The 26,654-nt window shown below is 38.9% G+C and overlaps 1 protein-coding gene across 28 annotated transcripts in view; it reads right to left on the bottom strand.

Annotated features, from left to right (window-relative positions):
* Positions 1 to 26,654, bottom strand: part of LOC309553369 (protocadherin gamma-C5-like) — a 764,755-nt gene that overhangs the window by 173,975 nt on the left and 564,126 nt on the right. For 2 of the 28 annotated variants that reach the window (XM_082254529.1, XM_082254490.1), the window contains exon 1: positions 17,838 to 20,448. The exons of 24 other annotated variants lie outside the window; for them this stretch is intronic. In XM_082254529.1, coding sequence (XP_082110655.1) covers positions 17,838 to 20,285 — 2,448 coding nt within the window. In that variant the 5' untranslated portion in view covers positions 20,286 to 20,448. Of the gene's footprint in view, positions 1 to 9,868; positions 12,450 to 17,837; positions 20,449 to 26,654 lie in introns of those variants that run through there. 2 more of the 28 variants (XM_082254496.1, XM_082254500.1) reach the window with 1 other exon arrangement.

Here is a 26,654-nt window from a genome sequence, read left to right as displayed (position 1 = left end):
AAAGTTATTTTTTTCTTATGCCTAATGCATTTATTCTGACACTTTAAAAAGCATAAGACACTTGGAACGAAACCTTGATCTCCTCTAATTAGTATCTGTGGTGGTCAGGGAGAGATAGAGAACAGTGTGTAGTCATGATGACAAATCTGCAATACCAAGTCCACAATTATTTAACCAGTATTTATAGGAACTCCCATATTACCAAATTATCAGCAGTAAGATGTTTTTTCTAGAGAAAAATGGCCTACTGCAAAAAAAGAAAAGGAGCCTACGGCTGTGTCATCCTCTTTTATGCATGTCTTTTCTCTTTCATTATGCTGTCACAACTAATAATCACTTGTATAGCTGTTTTAACAGTTACCAGTTTAAAATAGCAATGATGTTTTTATAACTTGAATATCAGAGTAAACTCTTGTCTTCTAATCAATTTCTTTGTTGGTTTGGCATTATGAGTTTTACAGAGGGTGAATAAAATCAACACAAAGCACAAATTCAGACCTACGATTTCCTTCAATATGTTGATCTCTACAAAGTATTAACTTGGTTCTATTGTATTTTCTCCTTCCTGTTTAAAAGTAATTTTGTAAGGTGTCAATCTGGAACAGAAGCTGTTACAGAACGTTATCATTTGAACGGTATTGCTACATAAGCAATTCAAAAATCATTTATTTCATTATACACATACAGTATGCCTCTACCAAGTGAGCTTTAGGGAAATATCAGCAATTAGTGATTGGAGGTCTTTTAGTTAGATTTATATCTTTTTTTTTTTTTAAGAAAGCTGTGTGGAGTCGGGCTTATCTATACTCATACACTGAAGATAATTTTTCATTCTAATTACACAAGCACTGAATTTGGCTTTACAGTATCTCATTAATCTAAATACAGGCATAATAAGAATATTATTTTATTTAAACCAAATATCTAGTATAAGATCTGTGCTGTGATAAAGTAGGCTGCTAGCAGAAAATTTGATATACAAAAACCCTATGGAACCATAAAGATAATCACCTACAGCTCCACATCGTCAGAGTGCAACAATTATTCATAGAGTGCAACAATAAGACACATATCTATATAAAGTGTAATATACAGGTGCATCTCATACAATTGGAATATCATTAAAAAGTTAATTTATTTCAGCAATTCAATTCAAAAAATGAAACTCATATATTTTATATAGATGCTTTACACACCAAGTAATATATTTCAAGCATTTCTTTCTTTTAGATTTGATGATTATGGCTTACAGCTAGTGAAAACCCAAAATTCAACATCTCAGAAAATTAGAATATAACATAGGACCAATAAAAAAATGATTTTTACTACAGAAATGTTGGCTTACTAAAAAGTTTGTCCATGTACAGTATAGTATGCAGTCAATACTTGGTAGGAGCTCCTTTTGCATACATTTCTGCATCAATGCGGTGTGGCATGGAGGTGATAAGCCTGTGGCACTGCTGAGGTGTTATGAAAGCACATGTTGTTATGATAGCAGCTTTCAGCTCATCTGCATTGTTTGGTCTTGTGTCTCTCATCTTCCTCTTGACAATACCCCACAGATTCTCTATGGGGTTTTGGTCAGGCTAGTTTGCTGGCCAATCAGGCACAGGTATTGGTACTTTTGGCAGTGTGGGTAGGTGCCAGTGGGTAGGTGTGGTAAAGTCCCACTGGAAAATGAAATCAGCATCTCCATGAAGCTGTCCAGCAGAGGGAAGCGTGAAGTGCTCTAGAATATCCTGGTAGAGGGCTGCACTGACTTTGGACTTGACAAAACACAGTGGACCAACGCCAGCAGGTGACATGGCTCCCCAAATCCTCACTGACTGTGATGCAACTTGGATTTCTTGGGTCTCCCTCCAGACTCTAGGACCTTGTTTTCCAAATACAATGCAAAATTGTCCACAGTCAATGATGGAAATGCTTGAAATATATATGTGTGTAACGCATCTATATAAGTTTCACTTTTTGAATTGAATTAGTGAAATAAATTTACTTTTTGATGATATTCTAATTGTATGAGATGTATCTATAATATCACAATAAAAATAAAGTATATATGTATAAAACTGCATATAGTGCCAATATAGTGCAAAAAAAGTCCTGTATAGTCCAATAAACACATTTATTATAATTCCTCCCCAAACTACTCAGATTGTTGCCAGGCTCTTCTCAGTGTAAAGAAGTGCTAACCACCACCTCATGAAACGAACACTGACCAGAAAATGGGCTACAAAATGTGCTTAGCATGTCATCATAGGTAGGTGTCATCCAGGGCAGCATATGCGTACATCCACAGTGCTCTCCTCTCCTGTTCCCAGCACTGATCCAAGCTGCAACAAATAATGCTCACACTGGAGCCAGCAAAAATTATAATAGTGTAGTATGTATTGCACCAGGAGAATCACATACATAGCATGTCAAACAAACAGACCAATATATCAATACAAAACCACTGTAACTCACATATAAAGCTAATACTGACTGATATCATGCAGCAGCCTGATGTCAGCACTAAAGTCTACCCTGACACACATTTCAGCCGATAGGCTGTCTTCAGGGGACCTCTATTGCTGAGATACAACATGTTTATGTACGTATCCCATTAATCTCCACCTATAGGGAGGATGAGGGTGAAACCTTTAGCTATGTTGTTGTAGACCAAAAATAAAAGAACCTCGTACAGCTGAGAGTGAAATTTCGATCTTTGAAGCAGCTTGCACCACAATTCAAAGGTATTGATGGGCAGGGTAGCGATGTAGTGATGTTTTTTGCCCACTGGGGGGCTCATTTATCTAATTAGACCTTTCATCAATGTTTATTTGTAAACATCGGCATATATAAAATAATCTAATAATGCTTCATAAATAGATTCCTTTTATATAAATGCACAGTTTTTGGACTATATTGGACACTTTATCTGCACTTTATGCACTTTTATGCAAATATACTTTATTTTTATTGTGATATACTGTACTTTAAGATTGACATATTTATAATAATGTTGAATTTTTGCACTTTACATAGATATGTGATTAATTGTTGTGAATTGCGACTAACTGTTGCATTCATACACAATTGTTGATTGTGTAGTGCTATTTTTTCTAAACGATGAGCTGCCAAAAGTCACAGTTCTGTTTTAACCTCCTAGGCGGTAATCCCGAGCGTGACTCGGGGTTGGTTTTTCATATCAGGAGCGGTAACCCCGAGTCACGCTCGGGGTGGATTGCAGAGAGCGCAGCGGTGTTCTCTTACCTTATCCTGGCGATCCAGCGATGATCTCTCATTGCTGAGATCGCCAGCCGAGAGTCCCGCCGCTCCTCCGTCCCTCCGTCGGTCAGATGACTTCCTAGTTCCGTTCCCTGCAGCAGCAATGCTGCATGGGAGCGGAACTAGGGAGGGAAATTCAAAAAAAAAAAAAAAACGTTGCACAAAACACAAAACACATTTTATATTATATATATATACATATATGCATATATACATAGGCATATATAAAATAATCTAATAATGCTTCATAAATAGATTCCTTTTATATAAATGCACAGTTTTTGGACTATATTGGACACTTTATCTGCACTTTATGCACTTTTATGCATATATACTTTATTTTTATTGTGATATACTGTACTTTAAGATTGACATATATACATATATGCATATATATATATATATATATATATATATATATACCGGTATATATATATATATATATATATATATGCATATATATATGCATATATATATATATATATATATATATATATATATATATGCATATATATATATGCATATATATATATATATATATACCGGTATATATATATATATATATATATATATATGCGCACACACACACATATATATATATATATATAAAATTATATTATTGATTCAATTATAATTCATGCGTTATATATTTTATATATATATATATATATATATATGTATATATATATATATATATATATATATATATATATATATATATATATATATATATATATATATATATATATATATATATATATATACACACATATATCTATAATATATAATGCATGAATTATAATTTAATCAATAATATAATTTTATTATATATATTATATATTAAATAATAAAATAATATTATTGATTCGATTATAATTCACGTGTTTGTGTTTCAAATTTATCGCATCTGGGATGTCTACTAGAGTCTTGCTTTGGTCAGGTTTAAGTCAGTAATTACTAAGAATTGTAGGCCTATAATACATAATGCCAAATTTCCATGAAAACAATTGTACCGCTTTTGGTATGTAATTCCTGACATAATCATACCGCCAAGGAGGTTAATGAGATAATATGTATTTTACAAGTAATATCATCAATTAATTCCGTGTCTCCCTACCACAAAATGCCTTTATAGCAGTAAGTTCATAGCAGTTTAGTTAAAATTTACATTAAAATGTATAGCCAAAATGGTAAGAATCCCTGTCAAGTTTGTATCACTTTCTGTAATCCACTGGGAAAATTCAACTTCTCAAATTGTACTGTTGGTTATTGTCCCCAAATTCCAGAATTTTACAGTTGTACCCAGATGAAAGGGTAGAGGAGGAAATCTTTCAATAGAGACACTTGTTCTGGGGACAACTGACTAAAGCTGGATTCACATACAGTATATGCAATGTTTGTGTAGCACCCTTTTAGGTGGGTTCTAGGAAAAGCATATTGGGACCCTGTCTGCTTATCAGGGGGGCCTGATCATTCTGCTAGGCTATGATGTGTTTCCAGGTGTGTCTGTTGAGTCTGGGGAGTCTCCCCACTGTGTCACATGAGGGCTCTTATTGGACATTGGAGGAAACCTGGGCCAATAGCACACCAGGGCTTGTATCTATCCCAGAGGGCGGAGTCTGCCGCAATGCACCCTGGGATGGGGTATAAGTCTGAGGGGAGCACATGACAGAACATCTTTGGCAGGAAGCAGAGTCCCAGGAGGAGGCTGACGGCTGTCACTCCTCCTGTCAGAGGAAGCAAGTGTGTCCTGGGCGGCCTAGAGGACAGGAGGTTGAGCTGGCCTGCAGGAAGGGATCCAGAGTGCTGTGGACTGAGTAGAGCTGCTGGGCAGAGGTTTCCAGGAAAAACAGTGTTGTGAGTACTCAAAACTGCCCAGGGGTCTGCCTAGGATAGGGGACCACTCCAGAAGGTCAAAGTGATCCGGGAGCCAGCTAACCAGTAGGTTTAGAGAAAGGGGGCACCTGTGTCTAAACCCTGAAGAGAAGTAGAGAAAAGGGGGCGCTAGTGTGGGCCCTAAAGTGTTCAGCAGTGCAGCAGTGTATACAAATAGCTACCTCAGCAAGGAGTGCTTAAGGGAGCTTAAAGAGGACTTCTTTATTCAGAAAAGCAGTCACAAGTCAGTTCAGCATTAACAGGCATCAGGCCAGCATTAACCAGTGTTAACCGGCGTTAACCGGCATCCTGCCAGTGTCAAGTCAGCGCCAATTGGCATTTTTCAAGTGTCTCTGCCAAGTTGTACATAGTTGAGCCACTCATCCCTTCTCCTATCCAAGTTACAAAATAAATAAAAAAACCCAAAGATACTGGACTGGTCATTGTCTCAGTGCTCACACTTGGAAAAGCATGCTCCAAGGGACTTTTGTTGCACCCGGTGACCCAGGGTCACCCATATCCAGCAAAACGGCTGGGAATTGTGCTACATTTGTTTGATGCATTTTCCATTGAAATCAATGAAAAGGCATTGCAAAACATGATGCAGGTAAACACCTCATCATGATGCATATTAATGTGCATTGATGCCCATTACAATGCATTAAAAATTTGTGACAACCCATATTAACATGTGATCAACATGTGTTTTGGTGAGTTTCCATTGATTTGACAAATGCAGCTGGGGAAACATGCATAGCTGTGAATCCTATCTAAGAGGGGAATTTCTTTAAAGTCGATTTTGGGCCATCCGCTTGCTTTTGGTCACCTGTAAAATAAATGGATAGTTACGATTTTTTTTTGGTTACTTACCTTGTTATTGAAGAAAAATATACTCATCTTCCTTCCACTTCCTCCCTCGGTGGCCGCGGCCCGCGCCGTCACTTCCTCTTTGTGATGATTCCTGGGAGCTGAACGTCATCGCTCCCAGGAATCAATGCGTCGGCACCGGCCCCGCTCGTCACTTCCGGTGCGTCGCCGCATTCCCTGCTAAACAGCTTCTGGGCATGCCCAGAAGCTGTGAAGGAATGCGGCGCCGCACCGGAAGTGACGAGCAGGGCCGGTGCAGGCGCATTCTGGGAGAAGAGGACACGGAAGAGGACGCAGAAGAAGACGCGCTGGCTTCAGCTGCCCACATCCGAGATGGCAGCGCTGGAGAAGAAATTTTAAAGGTAAGTATTTCTTCTTGCAGGTAAGTGCAACCCGGGACAGTTCAGAGGCTATCCATTGTGGAATGTACTAGCCCTGACTGTCCTGGGGGTATTTTTATTGAAAAATGTTTTTCGTGGCCGGAACTCCGCTTTAACTTTACAGAAATATACCCCTTCTGTCTCCACCACAGGAAGTGAAGAGAAATCTCCCCAATGGGGCAAACAGCAAAAATAAAATGACAGATTTTTAACCTTTCTCTAACCTATTCAACGTTGAAGAAAACATTTTGGGTAGACAGTACATACACTTTAATTGTATTTACTGACTGTAAAATGTATTTACTCCAATAAAGTAATTTTTTAGAAGGCAGCTTTTGTTTTCTGATTTCTCTGTAATAATGGGCCTTGCAAGGGTCTCGTGGCCTTTTTAGACTAATGTTGTAATTTATTAATTTCCTTTTGCTATAGTAATTACATTCATTGCTTGCTTTGTCTAGGGGTAAGGTCCTGAATTGTATTTAAGAATGTCAAGGGCCTGCCCGCTCTTCAGGAGAGTGAAGGAGAATGCCAGCTAGTTAGAATGAGAAATAAGATAAACTCCTGCTTATTCCTTACCGCTTAAACTAAACAAGCATTTAACTCTTGCTGTGATGATGGGGCACTAAAAGTTATTCATGCTGACTGGAATTAAGCTTCAACTATCGTGAAGAGGAAATTACCATGAGATAAAATACCAGATGTAGTTAAAATAACTTCTATATACTAAAAATAATACCCTAACATATAAATTATTTCCAATCATAGAAAGTCTTTCCCATGGTCTAAACCACTTTCAGCAGCAACACATTATGTTCACCCCACTGCCCACAGATCTGGTCCAAGTGCTCTGTGCTGCATTATTTGATTTGGACTAGTCATACCTACAGCCTTTTATGGTGACAACTACATCAATTCTACAATAGCAATTAGAATGGAAGCCTATGGGCAGAGCGTGAACTGCCTGGAGTGGAGTTTTTTACTACAGCTTTTTTCTCAGCAAACAAAACTTTGCAAAGTGAATGTTCACTCAGCTTAATAAATAAAGTGAAGCGGTATGAAAATTTACTTTGCTAAGTGCATGTGCTCTACTCCCTTAGTAAATCAACCTCATTGCACAGATTACTTCTACCTCCCTGAATGCTTCTGTAACATGTTTTATACTGTATAATGTTCCCTTAATGCTTTTTTTTTTTTTTTTTGGAAAGGAGAGACAAATAAGTATAAAAATACAGTATGGTAACTGATTTAAGATTCCTAAACTGTAAAAACAATCTAATAAACTGTTAGCCGAAATCCCAAAAGTAAACCCCACCATTCCTCCTCTGTCAATACTCCAAGCACATTGGGTCCCAGCAAGAAAAAAATGCCCATCAGTGCTCCATACCCTGTATCCAGGCAAGTAAGCAGCCGCACAACATCACTTAAGAGAGTGAGCACAGACACACTGAGAGTTTCACCTATAGACTGTCCCTTTCTAACAATCTAATAAGTAACTTTTCATTGCCAAGGCACAGACCTTATGTGGCCCAGTCTACTAGCTGATCATTGCAGACGTAATGCATAAATAATATGTTTACCTCTGCACTGCTTTACTGTAGAAAATAAAAGTTAAATTATGTATATATGGTGCCATCCCTGACAACATATTTTAGTGACACTTATATATTAATTTAGCCAAACAGAATAAAAATCCAGTGGAGGAAAACATTTTCAGCTGTGCAAATGGGTATAATTTTTGTAATAATCACATTAAACCAAACAGCACACTATTGATCATATTCCAGAGATATGTCTTTATAAAATGTGGATCAATGTTTGTATTATCCATAGCAACATTTCCTACCCTATGTGAAAGGGTTTGCCACAATCTTACTGTTTCTGGGCCCTAATCCTACCTCTGAATTACATGGACAGTAATCATTTCTCTATGTTTGGCAACAATTGAGTACTGTCTGTGATACTTTTTTTATTTGCACTAACATACAATTTTTCAGGACAAGCTTTCGGGGTATGTCCCCTTCTTCAAGATCCAAGCAGTACTAATTCACAAAATGTTTAGCAGAATGGTAAAAAAACACAAAATCTCTAAGCCAAAGGAAAAAAAAGAGAAAACCAAACAAACATAAACAAATTTAACTGGCAATGGTAATAAAACTAGCATAGTTAGTTAGATAAGATCAGAGGGAGAGCTGAAGACAGGGGGGAAGGTGGGGGGGGGGGGTAGTCACAGAGGGGGGTCGTAAAACTGTGGGATAATGAGTAAGGAAACCCATATCTAAATTTAAGCCGTTATTTTTTGTGTCAAAAAGAAGTATCATTCTTAATTCAAAAGTTTTCCATTCCTGGATAGTTCTATGTTTGGAGAAAGCCACAGTGCTTTCTGTGCAAGAGCACTTTGTACTGATGCATATGATAGCCTTCTAGAAACTGCTCAATATGAGGGACATCAAATGAATAATAGACAAATTATATAAATACAATAAAAACATGTGTGCATCCAAGACTGCTAGCTGCCAATATAAATATTGGATTTCAAAGTGTCTACAAACAATTATTATATAGTAGATTCCAGTAAATGTGGTGTGTATAGGAAGCAGTGTCAAGAGTTCCTTTCATCCCTAATATATATTGCTGCTTGTGGACTCTTTGTCCCTAGTACCAATGAGTGATTCTGCCTGGGTTTAATCCATGAACAGTTTTGCCAATCCTGCATGAAGTTTGAAGTTCTCTGACTTTGCATTGAACCCAGTTGAAGTCTATGAGGGCCAAATCTTGTTATTTTTTAATTTTGGTCATTTGTAGAGCTAATAAGCAACCAGTTGTCAAACAAAGGGCATAGGAAAATGGGCACTGTAATGAAAAACACAACAATACTTTTTTATAAAAAGATTGCTGGAATAAATAGTTCCCTCAAATGTTTGGCTTTTGTAACTCGGCTGACCAGGTAAAGGTTATACACAGCATTATAGGTGTTACCTTTTTTTGGCTGTGAAACTGCAAAGCTTTTGTCCAAAAGTTTGCAATAGATGAACTTTGTGAATGCTATAGATTCAAAGCAAACCCATGGTGAAAGTAAACCTGAATCTCATCCCCAGTCAACATAGTTCAAACCTAGCTGTGTAATTGTGGATATGTGGAGGTTTTCCCTAATGCAAAATGTTCTATAGTATAGTAGATAATATCTGTATTTGATGAGCTGTTTACAAAGAGCAAAAAAAAAAAGGAATCATATGCAAGATATGGATACATCACATTCTTGGGCCAATGCTAAGTTGCTGTCTACAGTACTAGAATGTACCAGCTTTGCATTATCATCCTTATCCCGAAGAAATTATTCCTTGACCTTGTACAGTATTTGGCTTTTATCTACACTTACAAAATTTAACGGACTATCATGCCTAATGTAAAATAGAATAAATGGCTACCATAATATAATCTGTTTGGACCAGTGTTTATAAAAATGTATTCTATCTCACCTGATTTGGTGTAGTCACACAGTTGGATTCAGAAAGCGACTGAGTTTCATTTAACAAATCATTGGGCTTTAAAAAGTTCCCATTTCTTGGGAAGGATAAATCATGTATTCCTGTTGATGGGAAACAAGCTGGATAACATGGACCTTGTGTTTCTGGAGGAGCCATCCTCACTTCCATATACTTCAAAGTTCCATCTGTGTTAAGGTAAAGTGTTGGTTTATATTGATCCGAATAGCTGTGGGAGTATGAATCTCTTGAGAAACAGAACCCACAACTGCTGCCGTAATGGTCCTTTCTAAGGCACCTCACAATAAGGATTATAAATGTAACCAAGGAAACCAAACTGATGGCTATGAGAGAAATTATAAGATATAAAGTCATATCTGAAGTTGATTTAGAGCTTGAGAAAAATTCATGCGATTTGGGACTTTCCTGCACTATTATCTCCATTATATTTACAATCAGAGTTACTGTAGAGGACAGTGAAGGCTCCCCATTGTCAGCGACGGAAATGACAAGTCGATGTTCTGCATTATCCGTCTCCTGTAATCCTCGCAGAGTTCTGACTTCTCCTGTATATTCAGAGATGTGAAACAAAGCTGGACTGCCAGACTGAAGAAGACTATAGGAGAGCCAGGCATTGTGCCCAGAATCCAGATCCACCGCAGATACTTTACTGACTAAATATCCAGCAGATGCAGATCTGGGAATGGTCTCTTGTGCCATGATTTCCCCTGAGTTCTCTGGGTATAATATAGAGGGATAATTGTCATTTGTATCCTGAATAAATATGAAGACTGAAACATTGGAAAACAACTTTGGGGATCCAGAATCATCCACTCTTGCAGTGATTTGCAGAGCTTGGAACTGTTCATAGTCAAAGGATCGCTGGGCATAAATATTACCAGTGTCGGAGTTAATGTAGACAAATGAAGAGACAGGAGAGCCATCTATATGGTTCTCCATTATGGAGTAAATGAGCTTTGCATTATCTCCCTCATCTGGATCTCCAGCAGATACTGTACACAACAGTCTGCCAGGATCATTGTTTTCTGATATGAAGGCATTGTAAGCTGACTGTAGAAATGCTGGAGGATTGTCATTAACATCAGAAATAGTAATGATGATTGTAGTCTGGCTGCTTAAAGGTGGAGAGCCGAGATCAGAAGCGATCAGTGTAACAGTATATTGTGAGACTTTCTCCCTGTCCAGATGTCCACTAGTGACCAGTGTATAACGATTTGACATAGACTGACATTTAAAGGGAAAATCTGGTGATATTTCTAGTTTGATTTCTCCATTTTTACCAGAATCTCTGTCTCTTACTGTGATAAACCCAACAACAGTCCCTACTGGGGAATTTTCAGGGACCTCACTAACCTTAGAAGTAAATTTTATTTCTGGAGCATTATCATTTACATCCACAACTTCAATTTGAACAACACAACGCCCTTCTAATTCTGGAATACCCTTATCTATTGCCCTGACAGATAGTTCATATACATTTGCCACTTCAAAATCTACAATGTCTTTATTAAATATTTCTCCTGTCTGTGTATTTAAGCTGAATACCTTCTTTGCTGCCTCTGGAGTGTTGTGATGAAATGAATATTCAATTTCTCCATTGATCTCTTCATCTAAGTCTGTTGCATTCAATTGTATAATAGGGGATTTTAAAGGGAGATTTTCAAGAATACTGATTTTATAAATTGATTGATCAAAGACCGGTGCATTATCATTAATGTCAAATATTGTAACAGTAATCTGGGATGTCCCTGACTGAGGATTTTGTCCTCCATCAATAGCAGTAAGAGTGAGAATGTGCTCTTTTTTCTCTTCCCTGTCTAGAATTTTTTCCAACACCAGCTTTGGAATAGGATTGCCATCTTTTTGGTTAGTGACAGATAAAGAAAAATATGGATTTTTATTTAATCTGTATTGAGCTACACTGTTAACACCCAGGTCTGGGTCTTGTGCTGTTTCTAGAGTGATCTGAGTACCAGGACTAGAACCTTGTTCTATAATTTTTATTACCTGCTTATCAACTGTAAATGATGGAGCATGGTCATTTATATCTAATATTTGAATTTCCACGCTAAACAGTTCTAGTGGGTTTTCTGCTACAAGCTCTAAACGCAATACACAGCTTAAAGCAGGTCCACACAGACTCTCCCTATCAATCCTTTCCTGTACGATCAAATCTCCATATTTCTGGTCAATAGAAAAATGTCTGCTATTTCCTTCAGATCCCACATGTAATCTCCGTTTAGTAATATCAGGCTGGTGTAAGCCCAGATCCCGAGCTACATTTCCCACAACAGTCCCTATATCTGATTCTTCTGCAAAAGAATAATAGATCTGTCCAGAAGCCCAGCCCCAGCTGCAAAAGACAAAGGAGAAAGCTACTTGCCAAGCTTTGGAACAACCTTGGATGTTCATATTATAATGTCCTTCTTTGAAAGGTCTTGAAATGTGTGAAACCTTGAGGTCCTTTTAATCCAATATATGGTCATCCTTAGTAAAAATCCACTGAATGGAATAAAATCCTTGGTCTGTACATGATAGCAGCATTCGTCAGAACAGCAGCTCTTTGTGTGAGCGAGGAAAAAAGATGGGAGGGTGAATCACTGAGCCAGGGGGAGGAGAGAGCTGCATTGACATGAGCAAATCCAAAGCATGGCTTAAGAAACTATCAGATCAGATGAATCAGATGACAGGCCTGCCCTCTTGTGGCCGAATGTGAGAATTTCAAGTAACTCTACTTCTAACATGAAAACTAGTCTGAATTTACAATATTTAATTTGATTATTATTATTAGTAGTATTAATATTAGTATTATTGTTAATATTAATAAAATTATTGAAAGTAAACTTCATAGCTGAACAGAAATTAACTCCATATTGCCTTTGACATATCTGACTAAGATATACTTGCTGTAGAATGTATCTAGCCCTTACTATTATAGCAAGAAATACAAAAAATCACTATTTTTTATTTTACAGTATGCTTCTACACAAAGGTACTAATTATTCCATTGTTATTGTGTTTCCTGGTTGACAGGTTTCTAGGCATTAATAGCAATGATACTCAGAAATGTTAAATAAAAATATAACAAATATATGACACTAACAGATCATGCTGTGTTTTTGGTATAATTAGATTCAATGCCATTATTCATATTAAAATATGTATTGAATATGAAAAGCACAAGTCTTTTTCGTCACAATCAGCTATACTTAGTGAATAGATATTACTAGATATTAAAAAAACTAGAAAAGGGAATACGATAGGATTTTTTTTCAACATCACTGATAAATGATATATTTAAAAGAAATGTATTTATCTGCTTCTCTATAACTAGAATGTAACAGGAACTCACTTTGAGAAGTCTATGGTGGACTTCCTGAGGTTTAAAAACACTTGATCTGTGAAGTCAGAAATAAAATAAGTACTCTGCATAATGTGAAAAAGTTGGAGCTGCATGTAGATGCTACAGAAGACAGACTAAGGATCACTCTTATGTAATAATTCTAGGATGGCTGGATAATTAGAAATGATAGAATGTGTATTTTTTGGCAGCACAAAAAAAAACAGGAGCATGCATCTTGCATAACATTTCTTGGCCTGTCGCCTACCATAGAAGCACTTTGAGTAGCGACAGATAATTGCAAGCATGCTTAAATGTCTTTTTTATTTTAATAAGCTGAAAGAGAATAAAAAAATGTTTTATTACTATTAAGTATCCAGTGGTCTGTAAACCGAGAGCAAAGGGAAAGCCCTCAGCCCTGCATAATATACCCCGTACAACGCATTCCTGAACCTTGCACCCTGTACAATGTACTCCTGAACCTTGCACCCTGTATAACGCATTCCTGAACCTTACATCCTGTACAACGCATTCCTAAACCTTGCACCCCGTACAACGCATTCCTGAACCTTGCACCCCATACAACGCATTCCTGAACCTTGCATCCCGTACAACGCATTCCTGAACCTTGCACCCTTTACAACGCACTCCTGAACCTTGCACCCCGTACAACGCATTCCTCAACCTTGCACCCTGTACAACGCACTCCTGAACCTTGCACCCCGTACAACGCATTCCTGAACCTTGCACCCCGTACAACGCATTCCTGAACCCTGCACCCCGTACAACGCGTTCCTGAACCTTGCACCCCGTACAACGCATTCCTGAACCTTGCACCCCGTACAACGCGTTCCTGAACCTTGCACTCTGTATGCAACGCAACGCATGTACGTAACGCATTAATGAACCTTGCAATCGGTTTGTAACGCATTCCTGAACCTTGCACTCTGTACAACTCTGGGGGGGTGTGTAATGCAAAAGGGGACCAGGAGTGTGGGGGGGGGTACTGTGTAATGTAAAGGAGTCCAGAGGTGTGGGGGGGCTGAGTAATGTGTAGGGGTCCAGAGGTTTCGCCCCATCAAAATGCTCTAATTGGTGTTACACTAACCTATAATCCAGCGCCGGGCAAAGCTCCCTTACGCTGATCTTCACACCCCCTTCTCATGTCGGAAAGAAACATTGTGGGATCAAATTTACCTTTGGGCTCAAGCCCCTGGTGTTTTTCTTACCTAGCAACACCCCTAGTGATATCAAAAGATTCCATAAATTCTATAAGTAATAGTGCCCACTAAGAGTGTCCATCCATTTCTTTAATGCAATAGTGTCTTCATGCAAACTTAGTTAAAAGTGCCAGTGCTTCACCACCGTGTGATAAATGTAAATGGATGACCGCTTACTAGTACCATAGATCCACAAGGGATCGTATGTGCATATTAATGATTCTGGTGAGAAGGACTCTGCCCCTTATGGACCTCCCAATGGGGCTTGGAGTGAAAACAGGCTCTCAGTTTGTATATATTGGACTTAAAATTGGTAGAAAAAACTTGTGCATTATTCTATAAAAACAATTGTGCTTAAAGTGGATGTAAACACTCTTCTATATCCAGTGAAGCAAACAGCCTCAGATGATACACAAGGATAAAGCAATTCTCCCTACAAAAGTTTTACTTGTATATGTGCTGTCTTCAGCTTTCTAGATTGTTTAGAAAGTGCACGTCCTGTTAGAACATTCTCTTCCTGATTCACCTGTGGGAGTGAAGTTTGGCTATACACTGTGAGACAGCTGATTGGAGGAAAGGCACACACCCCCTCTCCACATAGGCATAAACATGAAGAGCCATGCTGTCAATAGACCCGCTGTCTGCTAATCTATTTATAGCACCCATCCTGACAAAAATTTCAGCTAGGTTTTATCTCAGTTGACAGAAAACTTGTCAGAAGTTATCATGCTGATAACAGAAGAACAAAGCAGGAGAAAGCCATGGGGCTTTGAAGAGAGATAAGTAAACATTACAAATAGATGTGCCCAGGTCAAATTTCATAAATGGGGTTTACATACACTTTAATATAAATTTGCACTTACAGAGTATCGCTTGAGTATAGGAAAACAAATGTCTTTTTGGCTTGGCCGCCTGCATTTCGGTCCATGCCATTTAACGTCACACCGCTATCTCCTGTCTGACACGTTTCCCCCAGAAAGCATCATCTGGGATTGGAGCCTCTAATGATTTATGAACTTTTTTTGTTTATGAAATGAAATTATACCATGTTGGATTTATATTTAGTGAATGTACCAGTCACTTTATTTTGAATTGTTGATAATATATATGAAAGAAATATGTTTTTTCACTGTACATTTGATTATATGTTTACCAAGTGGTGTATATGCAGTATCATAATTGATTTGGATAATTTCATGTTTGATCCCAAGGTCTATGACAGCATACATTTTTGTTCAGTCAATAATGGTACGTAAGTTTTGATACCTTATTTAAGACAGTGCATTACTTACATTTTTACAGCATTTTCAAATCCCAGTATTCCAAGGATTTTTTAGTGCAGCAGTCCATATAATATAGTGGCTAAGCGCAACCCTCAGGAATAAATGAGGGAGATTGACTGTCTCTGAAGCGTCAATTTTGGAGGACAATTTAGGAGAAAACTATTTTTTTACAATGGAACAGTGCTGGCAGCAGGAGAGATACAGTATCTCACAAAAAGTGAGTACACCCCTCACATTTTTGTAAATGTTTTATTATAGCTTTTCATGTGACAACACTGAAGTAATGACACTTTGCTACAATGTAAAGTAGTGAGTGTACAGCTACTCAACACACAGCCATTAATGTCTAAACCACTGCCAACAAAAGTGAGTACACCCCTAAGTGAAAATGTCAAAATCGGGCCCAATTAGCTATTTTCCATTTCTAGTGTCATGTGACTCATTAGTGTTACAAGGTCTCAAGTGTGAATGGGGAGCAGGTGTGTTAAATTTTGTGTTATCGCTCTCACTCTCTCAAACTGGTCACTGGAAATTCAACATGGCACCTCATGTCAAAGAACTCTCTGAGGATCTGAAAAAAAGAATTTTTGCTCTACATAAAGATAGCCTAGGCTATAAGAAGATTGCCAAGATCCTGAAACTGGGCTGCAGCACGGTGGCCAAGACTATACAGTGGTTTAACAGGACAGGTTCCACTTAGAACAGGCCTCACCATGCTTGACCTAAGAAGTTGAGTGCACATGCTCAGCATCATATCCAGAGGTTGTCTTTGGGAAATAGACGTATGAGTGCTGCCAGCATTGCTGCAGAGGTTGAAGGGGTAGGGGGTCAGCCTGTCAGTGCTCAGACCATATGTCACACGCTGCATCAAACTGGTCTGCATGGCTGTCTCCCAGAATGAAGCCTCTTCTAAAGATGATGCACAAGAAAGCCTGCAAACAGTTTGCTGAAGTCAAGCATACCAAGGACATGGATTACTGAAACCATGTCCTGTGGTCTGATGACACCAAAATAAACGTATTTGGTTCAGATGGTGTCAAGCGTGTGTGGCGGCAACCAGGTGAAGAGTACAAAGACAAGTGTGTCTTGCCTACAGTCAAGCATGGTGATGGGAGTGTCATGGTCTGGGGCTGCATGAGTGCTGCCGGCACTGGGGAGCTACAGTTCATTGAGGGAACCATGAATGCCAACATGTACTGTAACATACTAAAGCAGAGCATGATCCCCTCCCTTTGGAGACTGGGCCGCTGGGCAGTACTCCAACATGATAACGACCCCAAACACACCTCCAAGATGACCACTGCCTTGCTAAAGAAGCTGAGGGTAAACTGTATGGACTGGCCAAGCATGTCTCCAGACCTAAACCCTATTAATCATCTGTGGGGCATCCTCAAATGGAAGGTGGAGGAGCGCAAGGTCTCTAACATCTACCAGCTCCACAATGTCATCATGGAGGAGTGGAAGAGGACTTCAGTGGAAACCTGTGAAGCTCTGGAGAACTCCATGCTCAAGAGGGTTAAGGCAGTGTTGGAAAATAATGGTGGCCACACAAAATATTGACACTTTGGGCACAATTTGGACATTTCCACTTAGGGGTGTACTCCCTTTTGTTGCCAGCGGTTTAGACATCAATGGCTGTGTGTTGAGTTATTTTGAGGGGACAGCAAATTTACACTGTTATACAAGCTGTACACTCGCCACTTTACATTGTAGCAAAGTGTAATTTCTTCAGTGTTGTCACATGAAGAGATATAATAAAATATTTACAAAAATGTGAGGGGTGTACTCACTTTTGTGAGATACTGTATGTATTCACTTTACTCTTTTAACAGGTACAATCTTAATATTTAATATTAGCATGACACAATATATAAAATAAAATTTAAAAAATACAGTCTTGAAAACAAAGGAAAAAACATTTTGACTGTACAGCCTAATCAGCACACACATTATTTTTGCCAATTATCATTTGATCTTTTTAGTTAGTAATAAAAAAAGTAATTAGTGCATGAAAATATACATTTCTAATTACGTGAGTTCGAGTGATTAAGCAGAAATCATGTAAGCAGTGAAATACAAAGAGTAGACCTATCTCTTACCTTGTTAGGATCATTGGGACAGCTTATAACTGATGTACTATCACTGTCTTTTACAAGTTCTCTTAGCTGAGGAAAATCTAGAAACTGCAGAAAAGTGGAATCCCTCTGTTGTGGGGCTGGGGGCACATTCGTTTGGTAACATTGTCCTTGTGCTCCTGGAGGAACCATCCTGACCTCCATGTATTTTAGGGTTCCATCTGTGTTCATGAAGAGAGCCGGCTGATACTGATCCATGTATGATTTGGACTCAGACCCACTAAGATAACAGCAGCCACTACTATAACCATAACTTTCCTTCCTTAGACATTTTACTAGTAATATAATAAATGTCACAAGGGAAACTAAACTGATTGCCACAAGAGAAACAATTAAGTATAAAGTCATATCTGATGATGGTTTGGAATTTCTAAGAAAATCTCCAGATTTGGGTCTTTCTACTACAACATCCTCTGCTATACTGACAAGTACAGTAACAGTAGTAGATAATGGGGGATCCCCATGATCACTGATAGAGATGACAAGTTGCTGCTCTGTATTTTCTGTTTCCTGAGATCCTCGTACAGTCCTGACCTCTCCTGTATGTTTTGACACTTGGAACAGTGAAGGACTTCCAGATTCAATAAGGTTAAAGGCCAACCAAGCATTGTGACCAGAGTCCAGATCCACTGCAGTCAGTTTTGTCACCAGATATCCAGCACTTGTAGATTTTGGGATCCTCTCTTGCACAATGAGATCCTCAGAGTGCTCTGGATACAGCAGGGTGGGGGAGTTGTCATTTGTATCCAATATGAATATAAAGACAGGGACAGTAGAAAAGGACTTTGGAGATCCAGAATCTTCTACTTTTATAGTGATTTGTAGAGTCTGAATGTGCTCATAGTCAAAGGAACGCTGAGCATATATATCACCAGTTTTAGAATTAATGTAAACAAAAGAGGATGCAGAGGATCCATCTATCTGGGTCTCTATTATAGAGTAAACCAGATCAGAGTTAACCCCCTCATCTGGATCAGTAGCAGACACAGTGCATAGAAGAGTCCCTGGGTCACTGTTCTCGTTAATGAAGGCATTATAGGTAGATTGTGTAAATGTCGGTGCATTATCATTAACATCAGAAACCATGAGAATAACAGTTGTCTTACTGGACAGAGCTGGAGAGCCTAAATCAGAAGCTGTCAGCTCAACAGCGTAATGGGAGATTTTTTCCCTATCCAGATTCCCATCAGTGATTAGTGAATAATGATTTTTATTAACCCTGACTTTAAATGGTATGTCATTAGATATATCTAACTTTATTTCTCCATTTTTTCCAGAGTCCTTATCTTCAACATTTATTAAGCCCACAACAGTCCCTACTGGTGCATTTTCTGGTATTTCATTGGTTAATGAAGAAAAAGAAATTTCTGGGGAATTATCATTTACATCTTCTATTTCCACCTGAACCAGGCAATTTCCCGTTAGCTTTGGTGACCCTTTGTCTACAGCTTTGACAGACAATTCATAAAAATTCATCTCTTCAAAATCCAAATGATCTGTTAGAAATATCTCCCCTCTTTGTTGCTTTAAATCAAATAATTTTCTAGCAGATGCAGAAGTGTGACCACCAAAATAATATTGAATTTCTCCATTCGTGGCCTCATCTTGGTCTGTTGCGTTCAGGATTAATATAAGAGAATTTAAAGGGAGATTTTCTTTTAGACTGATTTTATAAACTGATTGATTAAATACAGGAGGATTGTCATTAATATCTAAAACTGTTATTGTGATATAACAGGATCCTGATCTAGCCGGTTCTCCTCCATCTATAGCAGTTAGAGTAAGATTGTGTTGTTGTTTCTCCTCCCTATCTAACACCTTCTCTAATATCAGCTCAGGGATGAGAGTGCCATCTTTACGATTCTTTACAGACAATGAGAAATATGGATTTGTATTTATTGTGTACTGACTAACACCATTAACACCAACATCCAAATCCTCTGCAATCTCTAAAGCAAACTGAGCACCAGGGCTTGTTAACAATTCTGTAATCTCAATAAAATGACTATCAATTAAAAATGTGGGAGAATTATCATTAATATCCAGAATCTCAATTTCTATGTTAAAAAGCTCCAAAGGATTTTCAGCAACCACCTCTAAACGTATTACACATTTTACTATGGATCCACAAAGGATCTCTCTATCAATCCTGTCATTAATAGTCAAGCCTCCATTTTCCTTATTTACAGTAAAATATTTTTGGTATTTCTCAGATGATAAATGTAATCTGCGCTGTGCAATCTCTGCACGTTTTATGCCAAGATCCTGAGCTACATTTCCTACCCATGTCCCTGGATCAGACTCCTCCACAATAGAATAACGAAGCTGCCCAGAGACCCAGCCCCAGCTACAAAGGAGAAGGGAGAAAGCTACTTGCCATTTCCAACACAGACAGCAGTCTCTGATGTCCATATCTTACAATAGGTCCTTGATATTTGATGTGACATAAATCCTTTGTAATCCAAGTTGCGTTTGGTTTATAAATTGCTGTTTCTAACCCTAAAAAATAATCCATCCATAGGAAAACAAGTCCACAGGATTTTCATCTCAACGCAGCAGCTCTTTGTGTGAGAGAAAAGATGGGAGGAAGAATCACTGAGCCAGGGGGAGGAGAGTGCAGAGCTAGTGTTAGATGATCTAGCTGTAAAATTCTAAACATGCCAAGACTGCCCTCTTGTGGGCAATATTGTGAACTTCATCTACCAATTGAATAAAATAATTTAACTGTATATTGAAGTAACATGATTAAATACGTATAATTGTATGATACATTATGACTGTTCATATTTCAAATATATATATATATATATATATATATATATATATATATATTTTAGATATATTGCTTTTGACTGCTACAAAATAAACTCTATTATGCTCATATCTCCTAATGGCAACGTTGTCAACTATCCCTTCTAAGAAGCAATAGCATAGTTGCTGACTGTGTTCTTGTCATTGCATGTATATATTTGGTGAAGCTGTATATATCTAGCTGTCCAGTTTACACTGACACCAGCCAGTGCAGAGGGATTTGATTGGGTTTGCTGTAATGTCTGAAAATAGCATTGCTTTCTTTAGTTTTCTACAATCAGATGCAGCACATTGTTTACCACCATGACCCGAGTCGGGTCTGCATTATACATTCTCATAAATTTAGATTATGACTAACTGCATTTAGCCATAACATACAGCCGCATCGATCTGAAAAGTAAGTATACAGCTTTCACCCAGTATTGTAAAAGACAGCAAAATCTGCTGTAAGTACAAAAGCCCACTGTCAGAAAAGTTTATTAGTTCCTGTGTATTACTGAGTGAATGGACTATAGTGGTGCTGAAGTTGGAGGAGTGCTGTGCATACCTTATTCCCTGCTTTGGAGTGATGGGGTTAAAGACTCCTTTAAAGCAAATGAAAGAAATCCCTCATATAATTTCTTGTATTTTGGTTCAGACTTCTCTTGCTGTCAAGTAGTCTAAAGTTAGACAAAGTTTTATATATATATATATATATATATATATATATATATATATATATATATATATATATATATATATATATATATATACAGTGGGTACGGAAAGTATTCAGACCCCCTTAAATTTTTCACTCTTTGTTATATTGCAGCCATTTGCTAAAATCATTTAAGTTCATTCTTCTTCCTCATGAATGTACACATAGCACCCCATACTGACAGAAAAACACAGAATTGTTGACATTGTTGCAGATTTATTAAAAAAGAAAAACTGAAATATCACATGGTCCTAAGTATTCAGACCCTTTGCTCAGTATTTAGTAGAAGCCCCCTTTTGATCTAATACAGCCAGGAGTCTTTTTGGGAAAGATGCAACAAGTCTTTCACACCTGGATTTGGGGATCCTCTTCCATTCCTCCTTGCAGATCCTCTCCAGTTCTGTCAGGTTGGATGGTAAATGTTGGTGGACAGCCATTTTTAGGTCTCTCCAGAGATGCTCAATTGGGTTTAAGTCAGGGCTCTGGCTGGGCCATTCAAGAACAGTCACGGAGTTGTTATGAAGCCACTCCTTCGTTATTTTAGCTGTGTGCTTAGGGTCATTGTCTTGTTGGAAGGTAAACCTTCGGCCCAGTCTGAGGTCCAGAGCACTCTGGAGAAGGTTTTTGTTCAGGATATCCCTGTACTTGGCCGCATTCATCTTTCCCTCGATTGCAACCAGTCGTCCTGTCCCTGCAGCTGAAAAACACCCCCACAGCATGATGCTGCCACCACCATGCTTCACTGTTGGAACTGTATTGGACAGGTGATGAGCAGTGCTTGGTTTTCTCCACACATACCGCTTAGAATTAAGGCAAAAAAGTTCTATTTTGGTCTCATCAGACCAGAGAATCTTATTTCTCACCATCTTGGAGTCCTTCAGGTGTTTTTTAGCAAACTCCATGCGGGCTTTCATGTGTCTTACACTGAGGAGAGGCTTCCGTCGGGCCACTCTGCCATAAAGCCCCGACTGGTGGAGGGCTGCAGTGATGGTTGACTTTCTACAACTTTCTCCCATCTCCTGACAGCATCTCTGGAGCACAGCCACAGTGATCTTTGGGTTCTTCTTTACCTCTCTCACCAAGGCTCTTCTCCCCCGATAGCTCAGTTTGGCCAGACGGCCAGCTCTAGGAAGGGTTCTGGACGTCCCAAACATCTTCCATTTGAGGATTATGGAGGCCACTGTGCTCTTAGGAACCTTAAGTGCAGCAGAAATTTTTTTGTAACCTTGGCCAGATCTGTGCCTTGCCACAATTCTGTCTCTGAGCTCTTCAGGCAGTTCCTTTGACCTCATGATTCTCATTTGCTCTGACATGCATTGTGATCTGGAAGGTCTTATATAGACAGGTGTGTGGCTTTCCTAATCAAGTCCAATCAGTATAATCAAACACAGCTGGACTCAAATGAAGGTGTAGAACCATCTCAAGGATGATCAGAAGAAATGGAAAGCACCTGAGTTAAATATATGAGTGTCACAGCAAAGGGTCTGAATACTTAGGACCATGTGATATTTCAGTTTTTCTTTTTTAATAAATCTGCAACAATGTCAACAATTCTGTGTTTTTCTGTCAGTATGGGGTGCTATGTGTACATTCATGAGGAAGAAGAATGAACTTAAATGATTTTAGCAAATGGCTGCAATATAACAAAGAGTGAAACATTTAAGGGGGTCTGAATACTTTCCGTACCCACTGTATATATGTATCTATATGTGTGTATATATATAAATGCAGATGAGCTGAAGGCCGCTATCAACGCAACCTGGGGTTCCACAACTCCTCATCAGTGCTACAGGCTGATCGCCTCCATGCCACGCCGCATTGATGCAGTGATTTATGCAAAAGGAGCCCTGACCAAGTATTGAGTGCGTACTATACTGTACATGGACATACTTTCCAGACCTTGAGGACCCTATTCGTTCAGTGTGGGGGATCAGAGCCCAGCAGTCCCCATTTCTCTGACCTGGAGGGTCATAAAGCATTATTGGTCTCTTTGTCGTAAGGCAGTTGAGACCCACCATATCTGGTGAGTTTACACCTTATCCTTTCTTGAAGTCACCTTTATGATTGGATTTCCTGGACCATTGGAGGATCCAGCACCAAGCACTTGCACCATTTTCTGGCACTTTTTTGGACTATTTATCACTGAGTCACTTATGAACTATTTTGGACTTCACTTGACACATTATTTATATTGCTATATATTTATGCATTTTCTCACTGTGCATTTTTTAAGGGTATAGATTTTAGATATTTATGATATTAGCTTTTTTTAATTATAATTTTATCCCTACTTGCTCCTGTTCTTACCAGCAAGCGCTATATTATCCCCCATTAGTTTGGGGTTTTTCATACAATCACTTCGCACTTTATAGCAGCTGCTTTTATACTTATTATAATTTTTCAATATTTCATATTTATTAGTGTATCCACCGGTTTAACTAGGCACTCCTAAGCGCGAGGAATATATTCGGTTGAATATATATATTTTTAATATATATAGTTGTGCTCATACGTTTACATACCCTGGTAGAATTTATGATCTCTTGGCCACTTTTCTGAGAATGTGAATGATAACACAAAAACTTTTCTTTCACTCATGGTTAGTGTTTGGCTGAAGCCATTTATTATCAATCAACTCTGTTTACTCTTTTTAAATCATAATGACAACAGAAATTACCCAAATGACCCTGATCAAAAGTTTACATGCCCTGGTGATTTTGGCCTGATAACATGCCCACAAGTTGACACAAAGGGGTTTGAATGGCTATTAAAGGTAACCATCCTCACCTGTGATCTTTTTGCTTGTAATTAGTGTGTGTGTATAAAAGGTCAATGAGTTTCTGCACTCCTGACAGATCCTTGCATCCTTCATCCAGTGCTGCACTGACGTTTCTAGATTCTAAGTCATGGGGAAAGCAAAATAATTGTCAAAGGATCTGCGGGAAAAGGTAGTTGAATTGAATAAAACAGGAAAGGGATATAAAAAGATATCCAAAGAATTGTGAATGCCAATCAGCAGTGTTCAAACTCTAATCAAGAAGTGGAAAATGAGGGGTTCTGTTGAAACAAAACCACAGTCTGGTAGACCAACTAAAGTTTCAGCCACAACTGCCAGGAAAATTGAGCCAAGGTTGAGCCACCCAAATGCTGCACCCTAAAGGGATAGTTTACCTTTACCACAAAACTGCCCATGCAGATAAGGGACATCTATAGATAAAAACAAACTGTGCAGCTCTGACTAAAGTTGAATAAAGCCCTTGCTATAGGTGTAGGCCATTTACATACCTTATGAAGCCTGACTGGATTGCTCCCAGGACATTACTAAGTATTTCTAGGAAGTTGCTAAGTGAGGCCTAGTCATCACTGCTCACCTTCACCATCACAGGAGTGAACTCTCAAATGCTGAGCTCAGAGCTACTTCAAGAAAGTGTATGTGAGGAGGTTTGAATCAGAGAAAGAGTTCAATCCTGTGATGGTGGAGGTGAGCAGTGATGACTAGGCCTCACTTAGTAATGTCCTGGGAGTATTCCAGTCAGGCTTCATGAGGTATGTAAATGGCCTTCACCTATAGCAAGGATGTTATTCATCTTTAGTCAGAGCTGCACAGTTTGTTTTAACCACTTTACCACCGGAGGATTTTGCTGTCTTCCGTCCAGGCCACTTTTTGCGATTCGGCGCTGTGCGACATCAACTGACAATTGCGCGGTCGTGCGACGCCGTACCCAAACAAAATTTACGTCCTTTTTTTCCCACAAACAGAGCTTTCTTTTGGTGGTATTTGATCACCTGTGCGATTTTTACTTTTTGCGCTATAAACAAAAAAAGAGCGTTTATTTTGAAAAAAATTTTAACATTTTTTTATATGAAATTCCCCCCAAAAAAGATGTAAAAACCAATTTTTTTTTAAATTTTTGGCCAATTTGTTTTATGCTACATATGTTTGGTAAAAAAAATCGCAATAAGCGTATTTTGATTGGTTTGCGCAAAAGTTATTGCGTTTACTAACAAAGGGAAAGATTTCTGTCATTTTTGGTGTTTTTTTTTTTAACGCGTAATGGCGGCGATCTGCGATTTTTTTTGCGGGACTGCGACATTGCGGCGGACAGATCGGACCCTTGACTGACATTTTTGACACTTTTGGGGGTACCAGTGACATTACTGCAGTAATCAGTGCTATATATATGTACTGTTACTGTAAAAATGACACTGGCAGGGAAGGGGTTAATTTTATTGGAGAGGGAGGGGTTAATGTATGCCTGGTGCTTACTGACGTGTAGGGGGGGAGGTGACTGAGTGAGTCATGGACAGATCGGATGTCCAGCTATGCTGAACAGTCCGATCTGTCACTCCCTGTCACTATGGAGATCCGCCCGCTGTGTTTACACACAGCGGGCGGATCTCCAGACTCGATCCCCGACGATCGGGTAAGAGCAGCGGCGATCGCCGCTGCTCCTCCCCTGGCCCGACTCCCGCTGTGAATGAAAACAGCGGGAGCGAGCCTCCGGCGGCGCGCAAGCGCCGCCCAGAAGGGGGAGTGTCTGACGACGTAGTACTACGTCGTCAGACGATAACGAGCCACTCTGCCGCAGTAATATTACTGTGAGCAGTCGTAAAGTGGTTAATCTACAAACATCCTTTACCTGCATAGGCAAGTTTTTTGTAAAGGTGAACTATCTTTTTAAGCTGCAAAGGCAGTGGTCAGGGGTGTACAGATGCTGAGGCCATGATGCTTGCTTGCTTCACAGCCACAGCAAGGACCAAACCCCCGTTACATTTGTATGGCAATACTGCTCAGAGAAAGCAACCCATTCCTGTAAAAATTTGCTATGTTAATTGTGATTATGCAGTACCTTGAAATATCTACCTTTAGTCTGGAAAAATAGCAGCCCACTTCCTGGTATGTAAGGGTGCCTAGGCACTCCTCTGTATACAACCTCATAGCTGTATACCTGCAGTGTGAGATCTAAGGCATTGCTGCTAGTGACAGCTAGTCTCAAGAGATTTAAAGTAAAATTTTGTCATGTCATTACTGTGCTGCTCAATGCTGTCCTAGCTGGAGGCTCTGACATGAGCAAGCAAAGCCCTAGCTCTTTCATCAGATGGCCACCTCCATACAGAGACCCAGTGCAGAACAAGGCACAAGTAGTTGGTAATGGGGAAATATCAGCTGTAGGGAGAACACAGACAATATTGTCATTTTTCTTTTGTTAGCTTTTCTTTGGGCACAGCTTCCAGAGTTCAGTTCCTCTTTAGGTGCCGGTCACCAGTAACAT

The sequence above is a fragment of the Pelophylax lessonae genome (genome assembly GCF_965119305.1).
Source record: "Pelophylax lessonae genome assembly, chromosome: 4".
NCBI lineage: Eukaryota > Metazoa > Chordata > Amphibia > Anura > Ranidae > Pelophylax > Pelophylax lessonae.
This window is presented reverse-complemented; position numbering and strand designations above follow the sequence as displayed.